Source organism: Desmodus rotundus, chromosome 3, assembly GCF_022682495.2.
Source record: "Desmodus rotundus isolate HL8 chromosome 3, HLdesRot8A.1, whole genome shotgun sequence".
Classification (NCBI taxonomy): Eukaryota; Metazoa; Chordata; class Mammalia; order Chiroptera; family Phyllostomidae; genus Desmodus; species Desmodus rotundus.
Window position 1 is genome coordinate 67562077 of NC_071389.1, and position 26756 is coordinate 67588832.

At 38.4% G+C, this 26756-nt stretch overlaps 1 protein-coding gene across 2 annotated transcripts in view; it reads left to right on the forward strand.

Annotated features, from left to right (window-relative positions):
* The first annotated feature begins 1011 nt into the window (after positions 1-1011).
* Positions 1012-26756, forward strand: part of EPHX4 (epoxide hydrolase 4) — a 42910-nt gene continuing 17165 nt past the window's right edge. For both annotated transcript variants that reach the window (XM_045199520.3, XM_024565562.4), the window contains exons 1-4: positions 1012-1456; positions 3695-3780; positions 19083-19240; positions 21468-21596. In XM_045199520.3, the coding sequence (XP_045055455.2) occupies positions 1226-1456; positions 3695-3780; positions 19083-19240; positions 21468-21596 (604 nt within the window). In that variant the 5' untranslated portion in view covers positions 1012-1225. The remainder of the gene's footprint in view (positions 1457-3694; positions 3781-19082; positions 19241-21467; positions 21597-26756) is intronic.

Sequence of the window (26756 nt, forward strand, 5' to 3'; positions counted from 1 at the left end):
CTGCCTTGGGACAGCAGGGAATGCCCCTCTGCCGTCTGCACTTCCCACCACCAGTAGTGGAAGCAGTCAAAGAAGAATACATTTGAGTGGCACACAAGTACATAAAGATGTTCAACATTAGTCATTAGGGAATTGGAAATTTAAATTTCAATGATACCACTACATACTTCTTAGAATGGCTAAAATTAAAAAGATTTCTTTGACAATCCCCAGTGCTTGCAAGAATATAACCTAACCATAACTCTCACACATTGCCCATGTAAGCTCAAAATTGTACAGCCACTTTGGAAACCCGTTTGTCAGTTTCTCGTAAAACTGAATGCAGACTTGCCACCTGACCCAGCAATTTCATTTCTAAGTAGTTACTAAAGTGAAATGAAAACTTAGTCACACACACACACGGACACCTTTATGTGAATGTTTAGAATGGCTCTACTCATAACCACCGAAACTGGAAGAAATTCAACTGTCCCTTAAGTGGGGAATGGATAAACAGTATGGTACATCCATTCAATGAAACATTAATGAGCAATAAAAAAGGAGCAATACACGTAACAGCCCAGTTGAATCTCAGAGCACAATGCTGAGTGTAAGTAGCCAAAAACCAAAGGGTACATACTATATGATTCCATTTATACAATATTCTTGTAAAGGAAAAACTTACAGGTGCAGAGAACAGACCAGAGCTTTCCAGACTTGACTATGTATAAGGACTCTGAACTAGTTGGGGAATATCGACACCTTTAGAAATGTTAGGGATAAAGTTATAATGTCTGTTGCATACTAGGAAAGCCAGTTACGCCCCCGCCCCTCCACGCCCTATAATTTTACGGTCCTAATGAAAGTCCAAGTCAAATGGACAACGAGAGGATTTGAACACTGGTCAGAACAAGACTGGCGCTTCCCTCCGCGGTAACTGGAGCGGTGTGAGAGTCTCGCCTTCATTTCTTCACAGTTCGGAGATGGGATTTCGCCTTGCGGAGGAAGACGAGCTTTCGCCCTTGCCTCGTCCTGGGCGGACCTCGCAGCCTGGGCGCAGCAGCCCCCGAGCGCGCCCGCCGAGTGCGAGAGCTGGAGCCTGTGACTCGGCTGCCCGGCGGCCCGGGGGGAGGCGTGCGCGGGGCCCGCGACCGGGGACGGAGGGCGGGCAGGCCTGACGCGCCCCGGCGCTCACCGCCTCGCTCCAGCGCCTCCGACGCGCGCTGGGCCCCGCCGCCGCCGCCCGATGGCGAGGCTCCGGGGTTGCCTGCCCCGCCTGATGGTCACCATTCGCTCCCTGCTCTTCTGGTCCCTGATCTACTGCTACTGCGGGCTCTGCGCCTCCATCTACCTGCTCAAACTTTTGTGGAGCATCAGCAGGGGACCTGCGCAGACCTTCCGGAGGGTCGCCCGGGAGCACCCTCCCCCGTGCTTGAACGACCCTTCCTTGGGTACCCACTGCTACGTAAGGATCAAGGTAAAGGCCGGCGCCAGATCAGCGTGGTCGGGAAGGACGTGACGGCAGTGAGAGCCTAGGGCGCGGGGCTGTTCCTTCCGTGACGCCCGGCCTAGCGTCCCCTAGTGTGTGGGGCTCGCAGGGCGCGCGGAGGGGACGACCAAGATGCCAAGGGGAGGCAAGAGGGGCGCGGTGTGGCCGGGGAGATGTTGGGACTGTCTGTGTGCTTACGGTCCCCGTTTCGTTTGGGGGCGGGGGGGTGTAGGACAAGGAAGAGGGGGGGGAGAGGGAGAGAGGGGGAGAGAGAGAGAGGGAGGGGGAGAGAGAGAGTTTTATGTGGAGTTTCTGTAATCAGGGTCCTATTATATTACTGTCCCACTCTCCACCACAATCTAGAATAATTCGCACCCGTTCCTAATGTAAGGGGAAGCTGTCTCCCGTCACCTTTTTGCCCTTTAGAGCTCAGATCCGCTGTAGGGAATTGTTCCTGGTGAGCCCTACTGTCTCAGAAGTCTGTCCTTGCCCAAATGTTGGAGCTTGAGAGTAAAGAGAGTAAGTCATCAGAAATCAGATTTTATTTAGGTCAGCAGAATGGAGCGTTCACAGATGACCTAAGCAGATGAAATCGTAAATAAATGGTGTGTATTTGTGGAAAAGGAGGCCGACTTTTGAAGTTAGAGACCAAAGGAATGGAATAAAAAATAAAGGTCAAGCATGCAAGCAGACTCTTTAATTGCCCATGCTTGTGTCCCGAACCTCCTCATAGCCCACAGATACTCTGTTTCCTGAGGCTCCAGGTGGTGCCCTAGGTGCTGCACCCTGCAGTTTGACTCACAGGCCTTTCAAAACGGGCCTCACAAGGGTACCTTTATGTCACCAAGTGGGGGGTTCCTATTAGGAGCTAGATTGTCCAGCAGGTAGAGTTCAGAAGACTAGGGGATATGTCTTTCTTGCCTTTATTCGGCCTAGGATTGATATGAGAATTAATGAGTTAATATTTCTGAAACAACAGCAACAACAAAAAAAACAGTGTCTAGCCCATAGTAGGTGCAAAAAAGTAATTTGTTCACTAAATCCAATTAAGTGTCCATAGTATGTTATCTTCCAAGACTTAATGCCAATAAGTTATTGAACTCGGAAGGCATTCTGCATTTGAAGGCAGTCAGATTTATTATCTTCATCCAATATGAGGAGAAAAAAAGCTATAAAAATTCATCTGAAATTCCCCATAATGACTTTCTTCTTTCTCACTGGTCAACTAAAGAGTTTCCCCAGAGACAGAACCAAGGAATGGAAAGAACATTGTCCTGGGAAGTAGGACTTGATGGGGGTTCTACTCACAGACCGACTCCCAACCAACCTCATGACCTGTGTTAACATATTTGGGCCTCGGTTTCTAAATCTGCAAAAATGATGGTGTTGGGTTAGATGACCTTTAAGATTTTTTCACACCTAAATACCCAATTGCTTGGGTAACCTAAGATAAAACCCAGTGTCCGTACACACCTTTTGGTTCTTGGTTTCTTTCCTCATTTTTTTTCTGAGTTTTTGTTTCTCTTTCTTGCTTTTTTTCACCACTTTCCTCCCTTCAGTTCACTTTGTATCTGCTGTATTCCTGACTCATCCCCATGCTTTTTATTTTCCTTGGGCAGTCTTGTCTCCTACATGGGGATGAAGTCTTGAGTACTCCGAGCATTCTGCTGTTACAAATACATTGACGTGACGTGAGGAGCAGACAGCGAAGGGAACTGTGTGTGCAACGCTCAACTTAAAATAATGTGGGAAGGAGGGAACTAAAAATATGGAAAGGAGGTGTGAATTACATAACTGATGGCACAGCTCTTGACAGGCAAGCTGAGGAAAGTACATGGCCAGGAGGTAAACATGGCAGGAATATTAATTCAGATCAGAATTATTTACACATCCTGTAGAATTTGAATGAGATGAAATGTGACACAGCAGTAAGAGGAAAGTCACAAATTGTGACATTGTTTCAGAAGCTCATGGTATATAAATTGCCCTTGTACATAGAAGAAAGGCAGGTACTACAAAGGGAATGTTCACAAAAGTAAACCTGTCAGTTTACCCTGCTGATAAATTATGAAGGGTTTTCTTCTTGAAAAATTAACATTTGTCTTATTTCTCATTATTAAAAATAATACAAGTGAGTTTGTAATGAAATGGAAATACTGAATGTACTGCTTTGACAATCAACACAAATCAGCACTAAAATTGTATGCCCTCTATTTGCTACGGCAGGATTCGGGGTTAAGATTTCATTATGTTGCTGCTGGAGAAAGAGGCAAACCACTTATGCTGCTACTTCATGGATTTCCAGAATTCTGGTAAACTTACCAATTAACTTTTTCATTTGCATTTAAGACTTTGCTTATCAGAGTGTTATACATACTGAGACTTTATTAATAAGTGCACTGAGGATGCTAGTACACTAGCCTTAAAGAAAAGAATGGAGGATGGCAAAAACCCATCTACTTCAGTTTTTCAGAGCAAAAATTCTATGGATCCCTCTCTTGAGAAGATACTCTCCACATAAAGATTTTTCTCCACTCTGGATTTACCTGCATAAATAAACATAAGTCTTTTTCATGTCAAACTTTTATCTTATTCATCTGAAGACAACTTAATTAGGTGGGAAACAGCCCATGCAAATCAACATGGGCTTGTATGTATAGATTTGTATCTATAGACTTGTTTAGTGGAGTGCTTGACATAATTGGCTCACAATAAAAGGTAAGTCTGAAGCATTAATCAGATCTGTATAAAGTAACACGGGTGTGAATTTTGGCTCAGTCACTTAATTGCTTGCGGAGTCATGAGGATAAAGAGAGTCAAAATATGTGAAAGACCTTTCACATGGCCCCAGTGAATACTCATTAAATGTTCATTTTTTTCTTCATTCCCATTCACTCAGTGTGGAGATCCGTGTGCCAGTACTAACATTCTCAATGCATTTATTAATAAAGTCCCTTTTATTCATGAAATATTAGAGTGTATCAAGGTAATACCTTGTCCAGAGCTAGGTACATTTTAAATCAGGACTTTGGATGACACAAAACCTTTAAAACTCTGCCCTGCCTGGTGTGGCTCAGTGGAGTGAGTGCCAGCCTGTGAACCAAATAGTCACTGGTTCGATTCCCAGTCAGGGCACATGCCTGGGTTGTGGGCCAGGTCCCCAGTGGGGCCATGTGAGAGACAACCACACATTGATGTTTCTCCCCCTTTCTTTCTCCCTCCCTTCCCCTATCTCTAAAAATAAATAAAATCTTTTTAAAAAAACCTTCAAAACTCTAAAGGAGGTAAATATGTAATTGTGGGATTCTAAGTGGTAAGAGTAATAGTAAGGGAGAAATTTGGGGACAGGGCATTGCCTGAGACCTTTAAAAATTAATTTTCTGATTCTGGCAGAAGATGATGATGATGATGATGGTGATGATGATAGCATTTCCTGAGCATTTACTATGTACCACGGGCTCTTCTAAATGTTTTACATGTATCATGTCATTTAAGTCTCCTAGCCACCATCCAAAATTGCCAGTGCCAGAAAGTAAGGCACACCTTGTTCTTGAACTTTACAGCTGACCTCTGCTGTTGATCCTCAGTATATAGAAACGGTGGTACATGGATTTTTACCCTTCAAATTTCACACCTTATGGAAACATCCAAAACGGTATTAAAAGCCAACAATATGATGATATCTTACTGTAATATTTTATAGCATCATTCAGAATACGGTTCATGATCTGAATTGGGGGTTGACATGTAACTTTTGAGAAAGATCATTCTCTCTTTCTACCTCATACCAACCCCAATACTTGTCTGTGATCTTTTTCCTCCTGGGACTTCACTTCTTTACATGTGAAACAATCTACACAAAGATAAAACAAACTACAACCACTTGGTAATTGTGTTGAGGAGTTCCAGAAAACAGCAATGATAACCATTCAATACAGGAACAGTGGATGCTGTTTACATTTTAAGATATTATACTTTTGCACTTTATTTTACAGTGTTGTCCCATTATTTACTCTTTATTAGACCACTTTTACAAAATGAAAATGCCTGGTGATTCTTGTACTTGTCCTAAAACTTTCAGTGGATCTAACAGCCTAGGAGGGTCCCAGCCCTGGTTCTTGGATATCAATCAGTCCCATTTGCTCCAGCAAATTCAAGTCTTGGATGTGTCCGAAAGGGATCTGGCCATTGTGAAGAATGGTTTAATTTTGAAAAACTCCTAGAGATGCTTTCACTCTGAAGAGCATAGATTAGGAAATAATAGCAGATCATAGGAATGAGTCCCTTCTAGTCACCAACACCACCATTTGTTACTCCAGCAGAGGCTTGTTACAATTTAAAACAACATAACAAATCCCTGATAAGTCAGTTATTCAAATAGACCATATTGAATTCACTGAACTTTGCTGGCCATTAATTTGAAAACTACCTAATTGTTCAGGGAGATTCCAAAAGCAACTACATGGACATCGCTGGTAATGAAAACCCTCTGACTATGTCATCCCCAAACTAAGACCTCTATGTTGAGGCTTACTCTGTCTTTCCTTCCAATCAAATTGCCACTATTATCCATTATGGAGCCTAGTCAATTTCATTCAGAACTCCATTCAGGAAAAAGTCAACTCAAAGTGGAGTTTACAACAAATTTAGTTTTAAAAATTTTTATTGAATCTATCGGGTGACATTGGTTAGTAAAACTATGTAGGTTTCTGGTATGCAATACTATAATGTATTATCTGTATATTGTGTTGTGTGTTCACCCGAAGTCAAGTCTCCTTCCATCACCATTTATACCCCCTTTATCCTCTTCTACCTCCTCCCAACCCCTTTCCCTCTGGTAATCATTGTACTGCTGTCGGTGTCTACGAGTTGTTCTGTTTGTTTTGTTTTTGCTAGTCCCTTCACTTCTTTCATCCAGCCCCTCAACCCCCCAGGCCTCTGACAGCTATCGGTCTGTTCTCTGTATCTGTGAGTCTGTTTCTATTTTGTTTGTTAGCTTATTTTGTTCATTAGATTCCACATATAAGTGAAATTATATGATATTTGTCTTTCTCTGACTGGCTTATTTTACTTAGTATAATACTCTCCAGATCCATATATGCTGTTGTAAAAGGTAAAATTTCCTTCTTTTTTAAAGCCGAGTAGTATTCCATTGAGTAAATGTTCTGTAGTTTTTTTAGCCACTTAACTACTGATGGGCACTTGGGCTGCTTCCAAATTGTGGCTATTGTGTATAATGCTGCAATGAACATAGGGGTGCATATATTCTTTCAAATCAGTGTTTCATATTTCTTTGGATATATTCTCAGAAGTGAATAGGAAGAATTAATACCATTAAAGTGTCCATACTACCCAAAGCAATCTATAGATTCAATGCAATGCCTATCATGATTCTAATGACATATTTTACAGAACTAGACAAATATTCCAAAAATTTATGTGGAGCCACAAAAGACCCCAAATAGCCACAGCAATCTTGAGAAAGAACAAAGTTGAAGGAATCGTGCTACCTGATATCCAACTATACTACAAGGCCATAGTAATCAAAAGAGTGTGGTACTGGTATAATAACACATATAGATTAATGGAACAGAAGAGAGAGCCCAGAAAGAAAAACCCATGCCTTTATGGTCAAATTAATATTTGACAAAGGAGGCAAAAACATATAATAGGTAAAGATGGTCTATTCAGTAAATAGTGCTGGAAACATTGGACAGATATGTACCAAAAAAATAAAAATAAAATTAGACCAACTTCTTACACCATACACAAGAATAAACTCAAAATTCATTAAAGACTTAAATGTAAAACTTGAAACCATAAAAATCCTAAAAGAAAACATAGGCATCAAAACCTCGGACATTGATCGTAGCAATATTTTTTACGATATATGTCCTTAGGCAAGGAAACAAAAGAAAAAATTAAAAAATAGGACTACATCAACTAAAAAATCTTTTCACAACAAAGGAAACCATCAACAAAATGAAAAGACAACCCACAGGATGGGAGAACCTATTTTCCAATTATATATCTGATCAGGGGTTGATATCCAAAATTTACAAAGAACTCATAAACTAAACACCAAAAAACAAACAATCCAGTTATAAAATGTGCAAAGGACCTGAATAGACACTTGTCCAAAGAGGACATACAGATGGCCAAGAGACACTTGAGAGATGCTCAACATCATTAATCATCAACAAAATGCAAGTTAAAATCACAGTGAAATATTACATCACACCTGTCAGAATGGCTATCATCAGTAAAACAACAAACAAGTGTTGGTGAGGATGTGGAAGGAAAGTAACCCTCAGCTGTGCTGTGGGTGGGAATGCAGATTGATGCGGCTACTGTGGAAAGCAGTATGGAGTTTCCTCAAAAAATTAAAAATGGATCTGCCTCATGACCCACCTATTCCACTTCTGAGGAGAAAGCTATTTTGATTAAACCACTTCAGGTCTCTCTCTTAGGCTTTCTCTTTTCTTTTTCCAAAAGCTTCTTCTCTTGCATTTCTCTTTTCTTTGAGAGAAAAAATCTTGCCTGGCATTTCAGACCAATTTCTATGTACATTAAACATGTAAATATTATTTCTCTATTAATCATTTGGCCTAAATACAGAAGAAATAATAACTTATTTGTGGATCAAGTACGTCAGACTATTTGACATAATGAAAACAAAGTAATCATAAATTGGCAACGTGTGTAAAAAGTGCTCTTTAAATAGAAAAGCATTATCTGAATTTGTTGTCCTGACCTAAGAACAGCCATTGAAAATTGGTGACATTTAATGTATTAGTGTAATGTATTGGTGACATTTAATTAGATGTTGTACAGGAACAATAAAATCCTGGGTCTTCTCTTTTAAAATCTAAAGGAAAGATCAAACAAGATACACATCTGTGAGACCTTTACCTAAATTAACCCAAAATAAGGCTGTTTGTCAAAGATGACTTTTTCCCCACTCTCTCTCCACCTGTATTTGCATTGCTTTTAAAAATATTCTGAGCTGATGCAGGCAATTTATTTGAGTCATCTTCATCACCAGCTGTATGGAATGCATTCATCATTATTCATGTGCTACGGCAAACGAGGGCTCTTCATACAGCTGAGCACAGAGGCTGATCACCAGTGAAGGGGAAAGGGATATTCTGCATCTGAAAATGGCTAGCCTGGGAAGCCAGAACGCCTCCTTACATTGAGTAATAACTAGGAAAGAGGTTGCTTTAAAAAAAAATTTAATCTTTATTGTATTTTTTCATTACTATTTAGTGCCATTATACCCTCTGCAATCACTACACTGTTGTCCATGTCTGTGAGTCCTTTCTTCTTTTTGCTGAATCCCTCCACACCCTAACTGCCCCCACCCCACTAGTTGTCAATTCTGCTCTCCATCTATGAGTCTGTCCCCATTTTCCTTGTTAGTTCAGTTTGTTCATTAGATTCCACATATGAGCGAAATCATATGGTATTTGTCTTTCTCTGACGGGCTTATTTCACTTAGCATAATGTTCTCCAGGTCCATCCATACTGTTGCAAAGGTAAAACTTTCTTCTTTTTTCTGGCCAAGTAGTATTCCATTGTGTAAATGTCTCATAGTTATTTTATCCACTCATCTGCTGATGGACACTTGGGCTGCTTCCATATCTTGGCGATTGTAAATAATGCTGCAATGAACATAGGGGGGTTTATGTTCTTTTGAATTAGTTTTTTGGGTTCCTTCGGATGTATTCCCAGAAGTGGGATAGCTGGGTCAAACGCAGATCCATTTCTTGAGGTATCTCCATACTGCTTTCCACGGTGGCTCCACCAGTCTGCAGTCCCACCAACAATGCAAAAGAGTTTCCCTTTCTCCACCAGCACTTGTTTGTTGATTTATTGATGATAGCCACTCTGACAGGTGTGAGACATCTCATTGTGGTTTTAATTTACATTTCTCTGTTGATCAGTGACATTGAGCATGTTTTCATATGTCTACTGGCCATCTGTATGCCCTTTTTGGATAAGTATTTATTCAGGTCCTTTGCTCATTTTTTAATTAGATTGTTTGTTTTTTTGGTGTTGAGTTTTATAAGTTCTTTATAAATTTTTTATATTAACCCCTTATCAGATGTATGGGTGAATATGTTCTCCAATTCTGTGGTTGTCTTTTTATTTTGATGCTGATTTCCTTTGCTGTGCAAAATCTTTTTAGTTTGATGTAGTCCCATTTCTTTATTCTTTTCTTGTTTCCTTTGCCTAAGGAGATATATCAGAAAAAATATTGCTATCAGTAATGTCAATGAGATTTTGAGGCTTTTGTTTTTGTCTATGATTTTTATGGTTTCAGGTGTAACAATTAAGTCTTTGATCCATTTTGAATTTTGTGTGTGGTGTAAGATGGTCTAGTTTCATTTTTCTGCACATTTTCTGTTCATTTTTTCCAACACCATTTATTGAATAAACTATCTTTAGCCCATTGTATGTGCTTGCTTCCTCTGTCGAATATTTACTGACTGTAGAGGTATGGATTTGTTTCTGGGCTCTCTATTCTGTTCCATTGATCTATGTGTCTGTTTTTATGCCAGTACCAGGCTGTTTTGATTACTATGGCCTTAGTTTCATATTAGATAGTGTGATTCCTTCAGCTGTGTTCTTCTTTCTCAGGATCGCTATTGCTATGCAGGGGCTTTTGTGGTCCCATATATATTTTTAAAATATTTGTTCTAGTTCTGTGAAACATGTCATTAGAATCTTTATAGGAATTGCATTGAATCTATAGATTGCTTTGGGTAGAATGGACATTTTAATGATGTTAATTCTTCCTATGCATGAACACGGTATGTGCTTCCACTTGTATCTTCTTCAGTTTTTTTTCTTAAGTGTCATAATTTTCCAAGTACAGGTCTTTTATATCTCTGGTTAGGTTTATTCCTAGGTATTTTATTCTTTTTGTAGCAATTGTCAATAGGATTATTTTCTTAATTTCCCTTTCTGTTACTTTGTTATTGGCATATAAAAATGCCACTGATTTCTGGATATTAATTTGTACCCTGCTACTTTGCAGAATTTATCAGTTCTAGTAGTTTCTTGGTTGGAATCTTTGGGGTTCTTTATGTACAGTATCGTGTCATCAGCAAATAATGACAGTTTTACTTCTTTCTTTCCAATTTGGATGTCTTTTATTTCTTCTTCTTGTCTGATTGCTGTGGCTAGGACTTCCAATACTACAATATGTTCCCTGTCTTGTTCCTGAACTTCAGGGAAATGCTTGTAGCTTTTGTCCATTGTGCATGATGCTGACAGTGAGTTTGTTATATTTAGGTATGTTCCATCTAATCCCACTTTTTTGAGAGTTTTTACCGTAACTGGATTTTATCAAATGCTTTTTGTGCATCATTTGATATGATCATGTTTATATCCTTCCTTTTGTTTATGTGGTGAGTCACATTTATTGATTTGCAAGTGTTGTGCCAACCTTGCATTCCTGAAATAAATAACACTTGATCATGGTGTATGATCCTTTGGATGCATGCTGTATTCAGATTTCTAATATATTGTTGAGGATTTTAGCATCTTATGTTCATCAAGGATATTGGCCTATAATTTACTTTCTTTGTAGTGTCTTTATTTGGCTTTGGAATTAGAATAATGATGGCCTTATAAAATGAGTTTGGGAGCCTTCCCTCCTCTTGAATTTTATGAAATAGTTTGAGGAGCAGAGGTGTTAGTTCTTCTTGGAATGTTTGGTAAAATTGCTCTGTGAAGCCATGTGGTCCAGGGCTTTTGTTTGTTGGGAAATTTTTTTATTACTGCTTCAATTTTACTAGATGTAATCTGTCTATTCAGATTCTTGGATTTTTTTCCTGATTTAGTTTTGGAAGATTGTATGTTTCTAGAAATATATCCATTTTGTCCAGGTTTTACAGTTTGTTGGCATATAGTTGTTTATAATATTTTCTTATAATCCTTTGTATTTCTTTCGTGTCTGTATTTCTCCTCTTTCATTTCTGATTTTATTTATTTGGGTCCTTTTTCTTTTTTTCTTGATAAGTCTGGTTAAAGGTTTGTCAATCTTGCTCATCTTTTCAAAGAACCAGCTCTTGGATTCATTGATCTTCTCTAATTTTTTTTAGACTATTCTGTTTATTTCTTCTCTGATCTCTGTTATTTACTTCCTTCTACTCACTTTGGGCCTTGTTTGTTGTTTTTCTTCAAGTTCCTTTAAGTGTAAAGTTAGACTATTTATTTGAGCTTTTCTTGTTTTTTGAGATAGGCTTGTAATGCTATGAATTTCCTTTGTAGGATTATTTTCCCAGTGTCCCACAGATTTTGAATTGTATTGTCCTCATTTTCTTGTGTTTCTAGGTACCTCTTGATTTCTTCCTTGATCTTGTTGACCCATTCATTGTTTAATAACATGTTATTTAGCTTCCATATCTTTGTGTGTTTGTCAGTGTTCATCTTGTGACTGATTTCTAGTTTCATAGTATTATGGTCGGAGAAGATGTTTGATATGATTCAATCTTCTTAAATTTATTGAGAGTTTTTTTGTGTCCTAACACTTGAAAAGTGTGTATATTCTGCTGCTTTCAGGTAAAATGCTCTGAAGATATCAATTAAATCCATTTGATCTAGTGTGCCATTTAAGGCCACTGTCTTATTGATTTTCTGCCTGGGAGATCTATTCATTGAAGTCAGAGGTGTGTTAAAATCCCCAACTATTGTCGATGTTACCCTTTGTGTCCATTAAGATTTGCTTGCATATTTAGGTGCTCCTATGTTGCATGCATAAATGTTTACTAGGGGTATATCTTCTTGTTGGATTGTTCTCTTTATCATTATGTAGTGTCCTTTGTCTGTTACTATAGCCTTGTTTCTAAAGTCTATTTTGTCGGATAAGTAATGCTACCCCAGCTTTTTTTTTCCTTTCCAGTTGCATAAGATATCTTTTTCCATCCCTTTAGTTTCAGTCTGTGTATTTTTCTATCTAAGATGTGTTTCTTGGAGGCACCATAGATATGGGTCTTGTTTTCTTATCCATTCAGACCTGTGTATTTTGGTTGGAGCATTTAAGTCATTTACCTTTAAAGTGACTATTGATAGATACATATTTAGGGCCATTTCATTTTTAGACTATTTTCCTCTGTTTCTTTCTTTCTTTTTTTCCTCTTTTAAAAGCAAGCTCTTTAACATTTGTTGCAGTACTTGTTTGGCGTTAACAAACTCCTTTAGCTTTTTCTGGGTAGCTCCTTATTTCTCCTTCAATTTTAAATGATTTCCTTGCTGTGTTAGAAGCTTTGGTTGTAGGTCCTTGCTTTTCATCACCTTGGGTATTTCATGCCATTCCCTTCTGGCCTAAAATGTTTCTGTTGAGTAATTAGCTGACAGTTTAATTGGTGCTCCCTTGTATGTAACTACCTGCTTTTCTCTTGTGGCTTTTAGGATTTTCTCCTTGTCTTTAAGGCTTGTCATTTTAATTATGATGTGTTCTGGTGTAGGCCTCTTTGGGTCCAACTTGTTTGGGACTCTCTGAGCTTCCTGGATTTGTGTGTCTTTTTCCTTCACCAGATTAGGGAAGTTTTTGGTAATTATTTCATCAGATAGGTTCTCACTCCCTCTCTTCTCCTTCTCATATTCCCATGATGCAGATATTATGCTTTGCATTGTTCAAAATGTTCCTTAAGCTCTCATTTTTTTCTTTTTTTTGTTTTATTGCTCTGCCTGCGTGTTTTTTTCTACCTTGTCAAAATATTAATTCACTCCTCTGCTTCCTCTGACCTACTGTTTATTCCTTCCAGTGTATTATTTATTTCAGATATAGCATTCTTTATTTCTGACTAGTCCTTTTTTATGGGTCCATTTCTATGTCTTTTTTCATGTTGTTGGGTATCTTTGTAATCATTACTCTAAAATCTCTATCTGATAATTTGCTTGCCTCTCTTTTATCTAGTTCTTTCAGAGTGCTCTCTTGTCCTTTCATTTGGGGTTGTTTCTTTGTCTTCCCTTTTTGCCTGCTGCTTTGTGTTTTCCACCTTAGTTGTTAAACTAATCAATGAAATAGCCTTAAGCTGTACTCAGCAGCCCTGCTGAAGTTCCACAGGGTGGGGCAGAGTAATTCCTGCTGGTGGAGCTATTGCTTCCCCTCAGGAATACTCAACCTGAGAAAGATGACTTCTGCAGTACAGGGAATGTCTTAGCACAGGGATCCTGGTGGCTGTTCCTTCAGGTCTCTTCCCAGAGCCACAGACTCCCCTCAAACATCTCTAATCCACTCTGCCCTCCCTCTGCCAGAGCCCAGGGTAAGTGGCTGCAAATGAAATTTTGTGTGTTGGCCCTTTAAGAGGCTCTCTGTGTCTTCAGTCATCTCTCCCCGGCAGGCAGAAACCCTGCTGCTTTTCATAGCTGGATGTTTCTGGGCTCCTTTCCAGCTGTGGTGCTGTAGGCTGGGAGCCTCGCTTGGGATTTAGATCCCACTCTTCTCAGGAGGAACCCCTGGCCTCTGAAATATCCCTCTAGAACTTCAGTTGCTGCCTGTGGGAGCCCAAACAGGCCTCTCATGCCTCCTCCACACTCTCTACCTGTCTTGTTTGGTGATGTGGCTTCTTCTGTCTGTCCTTGGTTATAAGATTTCTCTCAAGCTAGTATTTAGTAGGTTATTCAGGATGATTTCTCTATAATTTAGTTGTAATTCCAGACTGGTCAGGGGAGGAGGTGAGTGTAGCTTCCACTTATTCTTCCGCCATCTTGGATCTCTGAGGTTGCTTTTTAAAGAGTTCTCTGTTATTGCCAAAATCTACCTGAAAAAAAAACCACGGATGAAAATAGCTTGTTTTGGTTATTCATAATATTTTTCAGCAGTTACTGATTTTATAATATGTCTCATGCTTGTATCAAAGGGATTGTTTTTGTTTTAATCATATGAATGACATGCCCATCAGTCTAGCAGAGGTGTGATTTCCTTTTCAGTTTAAAGTATAAATCAAATATGCTTTATTTATGAACTCCAGGAAGATTATATTTACAAATTATTCTTTTGCAGTTTATTAAGATAACAGTTGTTCTATTTCTTAAGATACTGTTTGACTCTACTCATTGATAATGACAATGTTAAAGTTATTTGTAAGGCAATTTGAATTATTACTATGGTAATGAAATATGTAGGTATTATGTTTGCATAATGTCTAATAAAATTTTAAATGTAAAATATTGTGGGATTGTACACATTATTTTCAATCAAACTTCTACCTCAAAATCTCTAATTAAATGAATTCTGAATGAAGACGCAGATGTTTAAAATATTAAAACAATGCATATTTTTATGGGGGTAGGTGCTAGGTAAAGGTGCAGGGATTAAGAAGTACAGATTGGAAATTATTAAACAGTCATGGGGATATAAAGTACAGCATAGGAAATATAGTCAATAATATTGCAATAAGTATATATAGTGCCAGGTGGGTACTGGAAATATCACGGGGATTCTTCATAAAGTATATGATAGTCTAACCACTATACTGTTCACCTGAAATCAATGTAAAATAGTATTGAAATTAAACTGTAATTGAAAAATAAATGCACATTTTTATAGAAATTGACTATAAATTCCCCAACAGGAATTTGGGGACTTTTGTTGTCTTTGTTTCAAGCACTACCGTGATTCAGTGCTTCCACTTGTTTGTTCTTTCACTTTTTCAACAAATCTCTGTTGCGTATGTACATGATCTAGATATTCCACTAGACAACTTGGGGAGCTCACAATCAAGTGGAAGCACCAGACACTAACAAATTGTTATAAAGCACATGCCCAGTATACTGAAGACTGTATGTACAAGTGGGAGAGGATAGAAGGGAGCAACCCAGCCTGTCTGTAAAGGAGGGAGCATGGGAAGTCTCCTAGAAGGGGAGATGCCAGAGTGAAGAGTAGTTCAGTGGGGGTGAAGGTTAGGATGTGGGGGAGTAGGGATATGATTGGGAGTGATAATGTTTCAGACAAAGGAGATCATATGAACAAAGTCATAAAAGCAAAAAACCAGTAGCAGGATTTGAATCTTGCTCTCTGCTATTTGCTAATTCTGTGACCTTTGGTACATCAATTAATCTCTTTGTGCCTCTGTTTCTTCAGCTCTAAAGTGGGGATGATAATAGTACCTGCTTCATAGTATTGTTTTGAAGATCAACATTACTCTATGGACATGCTATGAGAATGATACAGATGCAACTCTTTTTATTATACGTGTAGTGAATGACTGAGAGTGTAAAGTAATCAGACTGGAAGATTGGGTAATAGTCAAATCTTGGAGGTTTTGTCTGCCAGAAGGAGGTCGGGTTCACATTATGAGTAATAAGGTGTTTAGAAAATATTTTAAGTAGGAAATTACATGCAAGAGTTTGTGGTTTTGCTACATCACTTTGGTTTTGTAGAAGACAGAACTGAAGGGAATGGACACAGACCAATCAATAGGTTGCTGCATTAATGGAGTCTTGAATTAAGATAATGATATAGAGAGGGACAGAAAAAGTGATTAAATAAATATTTAAGAGGTTAAATCTGCAGAACTTTATTGATTGGGCATGATGGATTATATAGAGGAAAGAGTTGGGCTTCATTGACAAAGACATAAAAAAATCAATTCAAAATTCTAAGTAAGGCTAATGAGAAAAGAATATCATATGTGTTGACAGATGAGTATCTTTAAGGAAACAAAGTGCTTTATTTGTTTGTTACAACCCAGAGGCAAGATTAGCAGTATTGCTATGGCCTAGCTAAGAAAGATACTTTTTATTAACACATTCAAATCCATTTTAATTGATAATAATTTTGCAGATTTTCATAAATCATAGATATCCTAGTAATAGATCAAATATTCTGGAACCATTCTTAATTCCAAATCTGTGTCTAACACCCTTCCTGATAATATCTGTTGATGTAAAGTGGTTGATTTGTTTCATTGATATTTTTGCTCTGTGTCATTTTGCATTGCAGTCGCCCCTCACTATTGGTTTGTAATCTCAGATCACTGGTTTCATTTGCCTGTTGCACTCTGAAAATCTTTTCAGACAATAATTACCCATTTGGCTTATATCAGATTATTTTACATGAACAGATGTGCATGCAAATTTTTAATGCATATTTTTGATGCAGACTCTGACCAGTGGTGCCTGAAGTGTTGTGGATGAGATGAACAAATTCACACAGACTGCAGAAGTCCTGTGGAGAAGAGGGAAGGCATGGCCACTCTGAGAGAGAGAGCGCCCTGACCCTTGCCTGGACAGGCTTTTATTGCTTTTCTGGGAGCATTACCTCAAGGAAGGTCTTCGTTCATCATTGTCGGCAGTAATGATCAAACAATAGACAACATTCTATTTGTATTGAATGTTGTATTCTACAACATGAGGGTTTATTCTGAGTCAGGGTCAGTTAGCTAAAGGGCCATAAAACTTTGGGAAACAAACTCATTTTATGCTTGGACCTGTATCAGAAAATTGAGGATATTCTTAGCAAAGCAGGTTTCACAGGATTTCATGCATTCTTTCTTAGGCCTGATGGCCCCAGGGAACTGCCCTTTCCAGTACAGGGCTGCATCACCCTCCAGCATTGTTTCAGGCTTAAGTCAGGCAGGGGAAGTAAGGCAGCCCAGAGATTAGGAGACTTCTCACAGACGGAATGAGGACTCAGGCTATGTCAAAGCTGAGGGGTGAGGGTCCATCCCCCCCTTTTTCCACAGCCCCCCAAGTCCTTCCCTGAGGGTCTCTTCTTGACCATGCCTGTCTTAGGTCTCCCCTCCCTTGAGGAATCTTACCCATCATTGGCTAACCAGTCATCCATCTGGGACCAAGCAGGGTGAAGTAAAAGTGGGCAGAGGCAGTGCCCCTGCCAGGAAGATAAGCTTTGTCTCCTTAGTGGCTTATGGTCCCAAGGTCTCTTACTCAGCCTTAGCCATGGGGGGGGGGGGGGGGGTTACAGCTTCTGAAACCATCAGGGTGGTTCCCAACATATTTTGAGTTCTATAACATAATAAATCAGTTTGAAAAATCTATGTCTTTTTTCTGTTCTATGTCTTTGTTATCCAAAATCACTTTGCTCATTTGAAGGAGAAAATCTCATGGATCTCTGTATCTAAATTAAATCTGTCATTCCATGACCAAGCACAGAGGGAAAGGCTGGCCCAGCAGAGGCCTCCAGGACTTGGCTATAGCTATATGGCCATTTTTCTCTCCAAAAATTAAGTGAAGTTTATTGCAGGTGCTTTTTTTTCTTAGATGCAGAAAAATTCTTGTGTGCCTTCCTTGGTTCTAACCCTGAATGAGTCCTTCTGGCAGAGGGCTTCCTCTGAAGCAACCTTCTTTTGTGTCCCCTTTACCAGCCAAGGATCAGGGTATATGCTCCTTGGTTGGTAAAACTGCATCCTCCTCCTCATTACTTTCCATGTCCTGACTAAGGTTCAAGGAAGAAAAGTGCCCTTCAGAGATGGTCCCCTTGGGACTTGGATTCTTTCCCTCCTGAGACTGTAGAGATGTTTTGTTTTGTTTTCCAGAAAGCATGACCCCCTGTTTCTGCTCCTTTTACAAAATTCACTTTCTATGTAGCTTGCAGGCAGTTTAAGCCACTCTTTTAGAGTCACAAAGTGCCTTGAATTTTTGGGAATCTGGAATGCAGTTTGGCCTTTTCAATCTCTTTTAATTCTTTCATTGTATGTATTTTGCCTCCTGGGCATCTCTTGCTGACTTTGCATTATCCTCATTATAGTGGTTACAGATGTACCTTCTTATCTTCTATTTTATAAACCAATAAACCAATAGTGAATGGACTACTACAGAGTAGCTGCTGCACCGTGTGCTCTGAATGCCATTATAGTCTGCAAGAGTCACTGAAAACTGAATGATATATGAAGTGAGGAGCTGGGGGAAACCTGCCCAGGGAAGGCAGCTCAGAGTGGAGATGAATCGCAATATGGACATTTTAATTGGTCGGTGCCAGTGCCATTTTGGTTGTTACGTGTTTTTACTATCACACTTGCTTGTATTCATGGTGTAGGATCTTCCCCACAGGAGAATTTTGTTTTAGCAAGAAGGGGTTTGTCTTAAACATTTGTTTTATTGGATTCTTTAAGTCATAATCTTTCTGTAATCTACAGATTTTTTTCATTCATAAGTAAAATGTTACTACTAAAAAAACACTGAGCCCTGTTTGACAGTGGAGTAAGATGAGTAAAATCTACTTTTTCAGGAAAATAATTTTCCATCTCATAAATTTTTCTTCAGAGAATCAAATGGTTCTGCAATACAGAAGCATTTGTAGATATGGATTCCCTGATAGTTGCACAAATTATTTAAGAAAAGCTTAGAAAATTGATTTATTAAGTACATAAAATATATATTGATTTTAGTATCTGATATTTTGTAGTTTTTGTAGATACTGGCCCTTTGTTACACCCCATTGGAGCTGGTAAAAAATAAAATAAAATAATTTTAATAAGGAATGTCAGTGCTCTCTTCTCAAACAGTTCTTTTCTGTTCATGCTCAACTCTATAACCTTTCTCAAAACAAGGAGTTTCTTAGTTTTCCACTTAGAATATCTGTAATGTTACTATTTGTATTGGTTACTGTGGTATTTTTAATGTTTCCTATGTCCTGCAGGTATTCTTGGCGTCACCAGCTAAGGGAATTTAAAAGTGAATACCGAGTTGTAGCACTGGACTTGAGAGGCTATGGAGAAACAGATGCTCCCATGCATCGAGAGAATTATAAACTGGACTGTCTAATTACAGATATAAGGGATATTTTAGACTCTTTAGGTAGGTTACATTAAAAAATGATATTAATTATTTTTAAAGGACTAACATTGAAGACATTGTGAACTGATAACCTCATTTCTTAAGAGGATGCAGTTTTCACCTATGTGAGTTATTATCTGGATCCTGTCACCATGGTTTCGGGTATATAGACCAATATACTAGTAAATACAGGATATTTAAAATAATACGTCCAGAATAATTGTTCAGTCCACCAGCCAAGAATGACTTTGAAAATTTGTTTTTTAAAATAGACCCAATGTTACCATTTATTACTTTCAAAACTAATTATTGGAAATTTGAGTCCTATACTCGGAAAATTTGTCTTCAGAACACATACCTAAATATTTGTTTTAAAATGTTACAATGTGCAAAAGCATCTGCATTATCTTTCTTGTATTGATCAGTGAGTGCCACAGTAATATTAGATAACAAACTACCCCGTACTCAATGGCATAGGGCCATATGCATTTATTCTTACGCTCATGAATCTACAGGTCAACTGTAGGCTGGACCCCTCTGGGTTTTTTCCTCAGGCTGACCTGTAAGTTCAGCTGGAACCCAAGCTAAAGGGGAGTAGCTACCTGAGGGAAGCTCTTTCCCTGGCAGTGGCAGAAATGGCAAGAGGGTGAGCTCAGCTGCACACACATGTTTCCGGTCTCTACTAGCAGCCAACTGGCCAAAGCAACTCATATGGCTGAGCCCATGATCAAGTCATGCACCCATTGCAAGAGCAAATCCCATGGTCCAGGCTAACAACAAAGGGGCAGCAAAGTACACTCCTTCTATGGCAGTGGGGACAGGGGGAGAGTAAATGTTTTTTTAACAACAGTCTAATTCACTACATCCCTTCTGGCTAAAACCCAGCTGTTACCATTGGTATGTAATGGAGCCAGTGAGAAACCCATGAAATCAAATTAAAGTCCCTTTCTATAATAATCTAATGAGAACATACATCAGGTCAATATTCTTAGAGGAGAAAAAATGGATAAGTCTGGGGATATCAGTGCAGTGTTGTCATTTAGTCTGATTACAGTAAAATAGACTCAGTGACACTAATTTCCAACAGCCATATTTCATTCATATTTTGTGGTAATTCAGCCAGACCTGACCTAAATTTGTCATCATGCAATTTTCTAGGCAAATTAATATGTAAACTAGATGTTTCTCTGTGTGTGTCGGGGCGGGGATGGTGGGTGGGATGACGGTGAAAAATATTTACTTGAAAAAATTTTAAGTACTGTAGGAATAAATTACAAACTCATCTTATCTATTCATACAAAGGAAATCCTGTAGGAATCACTACTAATCAATATTTTAGCCTAACTTAAATTACCATAATGATTACATGAAATGAAACTTGTTTCTAATTGGTACTGTAATTAAGACTTTCCACTAAGTCAGTTTGACTTTACAGTTCCAAATTAGTGATGTTTTATTCCTGGCCAGTGTGGCTCAGTTCATTGGAGTGCTGTCCTGTAAACTGAAAAGGTACAGGTTGGGCCCTCATTCAGGGCACATACCTAAGTTGCGGGTTTAACCTCCAGTCAGGGCACCTACAGGAAAAAAAACTAGATATTTTATTTCACATTGACGTTTCTCTCTCTCCTCTCTCTCTCTCTCTCTCTCTGTCTCTCTATCTCTCTGTCTCTTTCTGTCTCTCTCTCTGTCTCTCTTTCTCGCCATTCCTTTCTCTAAAAGCAGTGAAAAAAATGTCCTTAAGTGAGGATAAAAGAAATTAGTGATATTTCACTGTGTTGAATTGTAACATTGAATTTGTGACATTAGGGAGAAAATAGATGGTTTTTTGAAATAAAGATTTACCAGTGGGACATAGATAAGACATTTATGATTTTATTGTAACTAAAAATTTTCCAGCACTCAAAAGTAATTCAAATAACTCTTGCTTATGACCTAATTATGCGTAGTCTTAATCATGGTTTTCAAACTATTGCAGATGTGTGTGTATGTGTGAGTATATATTCATTCCTGGGACAGATTCTGAATTTGCAGGTCTAGAGTGGAGCCTGGGCATCTGAATTTTCTAAAAAGCTACCTAGATGATTCGGATGTACGAGTTTTAGCAATACCAAACTCAGTATCGGCACAAACTGCATAATTAGGGTAGAATAGTGGAAAGATTAGCTTCTGAAGTGTACCTATTTTATGAGTTAATGATGCGTCCACCTGTTTCTTTTCAATGATGTCAGCATTTATTTCTTGATCACAGGCTATAGCAAATGTATTCTTATTGGCCATGACTGGGGCGGCATGATTGCTTGGCTGTTTGCCATTTGCTATCCGGAAATGGTGATGAAGCTCATTGTTATTAACTTCCCTCACCCAAATGTATTTACAGGTGAGTTTAAATTTTCATTAAAGCATCTTTGCCAACATGACAATTCACTGTTGTCACTGACACTTTGGATTAAAAACAGCAAAATTTGATTAACATAATATTTTAAAATTAAATGACTAAAATATGATATTAACACATGAAAGCGTGCTTTAAACATGTAATATTTAAAGAGTCTAAGAAATGGTCACCTCATACTTGCTTGCATAATTTTATTTATTTTTAGAAAACATTTTACTGCTAACTTGGGGAGGGATTAAGGGGGAAAATGCAGTAACATTACTTGGATGGCAATGGATTTTGACAGCCTAGAAATAAGTTTTCCTCTGGCCCGACAGCTTTGGCTATCAAAAAATGGCAGCATTTTTTAAAGCAGTAGGTTTCAAATTTTTATTCTCAGGGCTCCTTTATATCTTAAAAATTACTACAGACCCATTCAGCCTTTGTTTATGTGAGTTATAGCTATAAATATTCATTGTATTTGAAATTTAAAATGAGACATTTTTTAATATATGTATTAATTTATCAAAAAATAACTCCAGTACATGTTAACACAGCATTTTAATGAAAACTAGATACATCTTTCAAAACAAAATTTTAGTGAAAATAGTGTCATTATCTTACATATTTGCAAACCTCTTTAATTTTTTACTTAATAGAAGGCAGCTAAATTTTCATATCTGCATCTGCGTTCAATCTGTTGCAATATGTTGTTTAAGTTGAAGTATATGAAGAAATCTGTCTCACAAAGATTTGTAATTGGAAAAGGGAGGAGTCATTTCATAGCCTTTTCAGATAACTGTGCATTTTCTTCTTTAATACTACATCGAACTCAAACTGGTGGTTTCTTAAAGGTTAGTAACAATGTGAAATCTGATATCATATTAATGAATGTTTTGCACTCTGTTTTGTTAAAATCCAATGGTCTCTCTAGCACTTTGAGTGGATTTTTCTACGCATGTATGATTTTTCATTGGCATGCATTGGAAGATATTGGTTGAGTTATGCGGACCCTCCATAATTTGACACATTTCATAATATGATATCAAAGAATCACATTCATAAATCTCACCCCAATTTTACTTTTTTAAAAAGCTGTTGTTTTCCAAAGCCATCAAGCTTACAGTAGCAGATACAAGTTTCCAAAATTCTAATTATCAGTTGAAAGCTTGATTTAATCGTTGACAACAAATACTGTTGATTGTTTTTCCTCAAGTGAAAGCCTCACTTTGTTCATTTTCATTTTTTAAGTATATTTCAGTGATTATGCTATTATAGTTGTGCCATTATTTCTCTCTCCTTTATTCCCATCCACCCGGTACCCCCATTCCCTCCAGCATTCTCCCGCTTAGTTCATGTCCATGGGTCGTACATATAAGCTCTTTGGTTTCTCTATTTTCTATACTATTCTTAACCTTCCCCTGTCTATTTTGTACGTACCAATTATGCTTTTTATTCCCTGTACCTTTTCCCCTATTCGACCCTTCCCACCTCCCCACTGATAACCCTCCATGTGATCTCCATTTTTGTGATTCTGTTCCTGTTCTAGTTATTTGCTTAGCTTGCTTTTGGTTTTTGGGTTTTTTAGGTTCAGTTGTTGATAGTTGTGAGTTTGTTGTCATTTTACTGTCTAGTTTTGATCTTCTTTTTCTTAGATAAGTCCCTTTAACATTTCACATAAAAAGGGCTTGGTGATGATGAACTCCTTTACCTTGACCTTATCTGGGAAGCACTTTATTTGCCCTTCCATTCTAAATGATAGCTTTGCTGGAGAGAGTAATCTTGGATGTAGGTCCTTGCCTTTCATGACTTTGAATACTTCCTTCTGGCCCTTCTTGCCTACGAGGTTTAAGATATCAGCTGATATTCTTATGGAAACTCCTTTGTAGGTAACTGTCTCCTTTTCTCTTGCTGCTTTTAAGATTTTCTCCTTATCTTTAATCTTTGACAATTTAATTATGATGTGTCTTGGTGTGTTCCTCTTTGGGTACATCTTGTTTGGGATTCTGAGCTTTCTGGACGTGTATGTCTATTTCCTTCACCAAATTGGAGACATTTTCTTTCATTATTTTTTCAAATAAGTTTTCAATTTCTTGCTCTTCCTCTTCTCCTTCTGGCACCCCTATGATTTGGATGCGGGAACATTTAAAGTTGTCCCTCAGGTTCCTAAGCCTCTCCTCATTTTTTTGAAATCTTGTTCCCTCATTCTGTTCTAGTTGAATGTTTATTTCTTCCTTCTGGTCCAAATCATTGATTTGAGTCCCAGTCCTTCCCTACACTCTTGGTTCCCTGTGTATTTTTGCTTTATTTCACTTTGTATAGCCTTTCCTTCTTCCTTTATTTTGCAGTTGTACTTGATCAATTCTGTGAGCATCCTGATTACCAGTGTTTTGAACTCTGCATCTGATAGGTTGGCTATCTCCTCATTGCTTAATTCTTTTTCTGGAGTTTTGATCTGTTCTTTCATTTCGGTCATATTTCTTTGTCTTGGGGCACCTGTTACCTTGTAAGGGGCAGAGCCTTTGGTACTCACCAGGGCAGGGCCACCTACTTTGCTGCATTTTGGTGCAGTATGTTGGGGAGGGGTCAGAGTGGTAACAATGCTGCTTGCTCAGCTCTCACTCTGCTTTCAGTCACTTCTCACACTTCCCACAAGTGATTTGCACCCTCCAGGTGCTACCCTGATGCTGATTCCCAGGTGGGTGGGTTTGTGTATGTTCTAAGGCCCCAAGAACCCCTCTAATGGACTCTCCTGTGAGACTGGCACTTTCTCCTGCCACTACAACCCCTGTAGGTTTTTACAGCCAGAGATTTTGAGGCTTTATTTCCTGGAGCTGAATCCCTGGGTTGCATGGTCTGTCTTGCTCCCCCGTTGCTTTTCCTGTTTTATTCACATGAGAATGTGGGACCACTCAGTCCACCAGCTGTATCCTCACCCACCTGGTCCACCATCCACCACCTTGCTGCCTTGCTGCACATCCTCTCCACCCTGACTGCCCATCTCCACCCCTCCTACCAGTCTGGATGAATGTTTTTCTTTAACACTTTGTTTGTTGGACTTCCATTTATTTGATTTTCTGGCAGTTCTGGTTGTTTTTTGTTTTTAAATTGGTTGCTATCCTTTTTTTGGTTGTGCAAGGAAATGAAGCATATCTACCTACACTTCCATCTTGGCTGGAAATTCCATTTCCCTCGCTTTGTTCATTTTCAAGAGTCTATCTGCCAAATATCCAGGTCTGACTGGTGATAGTTTATTAGTCATCCTTTCAACTAAAAGTAGTTTTCCATTTAAAAAATGCAGGTAATTCAACTTATCAACTCAAAATAATTGGAGAAGTGTTTTTCCTCAAGACAACCATTGTCTTTGGGTGTGCAACAGGACTGCTTTATGTGCACTTTCTATTTCATCGCAATGCAAAAAGACATGCACTCAAAGGTTGAAATAGAATAAAAGTAATTTTCGCTGTCTCATCAAGGACATTATTATGTGAAACTGGCATTTAGCTTGATGTATGTACTTGTTTAGTGCAAGTGTGTGCCAGTGAAGAATATGGTGACTACCAGTATGGTTTCGTGTCGCTGCCTTGATTTGTGCCCAGGCAGCTAATGGTTTTATCTACCATTGCTTTTGTGTCATCAGTGCAGATGTCAAACAAATGAGAAAAGCTAACCATGTCTTATTTTTTCTTATGAAATCGTTTTGACAACATAGATTCCTTAAAAAGGTCTTCTGGGTCCCCAGGGGTGTACATGGACTATACTTTGAGCACCTCTTCTATAAAGGGAGTTTATAAAATCTTAAAAGTAATTAAAAGCCTATGAACAATGGGCAGGAACATTTTTATTTGGTTTTGGCATAAATTACAATTTTGTCCTCTTTAACTAGCCTCATCAAGTTTTCTGGGGTTCAGGTATGGCTACAACCCACAGCAGCCTCTGGGGGAAAAAAAATTCATAACGATATTTTTCTGTTTCTTCCTCAAAATTGAGCAATTGAGGGAGAAAAGGACCATGACTGCCTAAATATTATAAGTGTAAGAGTTGAATTTTAGATACATATCCATCTGACCTATCTCTGTTGAGGCAATAGGATGGATGCTCAGGATTCAAATATCACACCCAGATACATCATGTATTTCTCAGTTCTATTAGTCAGCAGAAGTCATGCTACGTGCTTGCTCAATTGATCAGGACCACAGAGTAAATGCTATTTAGACAAACTGTAGTTGGTCATTTCAGCAAAAGCATACTTGGAATATTTCTGAAACCATTTTATCAATAACAGGTTTAACTCTAGTCAGGTCAACATGGGGGCTTCAAGCAATGTGCTTATATTTTATCTTTAATATGTATTTCAGCCTGCATATCTTTTAATGCAGGCTGAAAAATCTTGCCCAGTGATGACAGTGCTCCACTTACCTGAGAATATGCACATTTAATATGTATGATTTCATTACTTTTCAGTTTAAAGCTTGAGAGTCTTCCCAAGGTACTTTAAATCCTTATCATTTGGCCCTATCTGACCAAGCTTCTGCTTTTCTTTCTGACTCATTTTATGCCACTTCCCCTCCTCATTCACTACACACCAGCCACATTAACCTCTTCCTGCTTCTTGAGTGTGCCAGGCCCAGGAATTTCTGTTCCAGGATGCTCTTCTTAGATCTTTGCATGGCTGATTCCTTCTTACCATTCAGGGCTCAGCCCAGAGAAGCCTATTCTGACAACCTCTACTAAATACTTGTCCCTTCACACTACCCAACCATCACCCTTAATCGGATTACCTTGTTTTGTTTCCTTTATGGCATTATTGCTATCAAGATTATCTTTTAAGTATTCATTACTCAATTTATTTTATAAGCTAATGAGAACATCTTTTGCCTTGTTCACAGCCAAACCTCCTCAAACACAGTAGATATTCAAGTATTAATTGAATGAATGAATTCTCTGGATACACGAGTAAATTTATAGGAAACACTTTCTTTTCTGTTGAAGTCAAATGGATAAGGTATTCAAATCAATCAAAAGGGAAAATCTTTTGAACAATAGAAAATTATCTCCCTATGTATCCCTAGGAAAAGTTTAGGTCACTGATCAGACTTGAAAGGACGGCAGTGTGTTTGGGTTTCCTGTTCCTTTCTGAGTCAAGACTTCATAAAGTGGAAA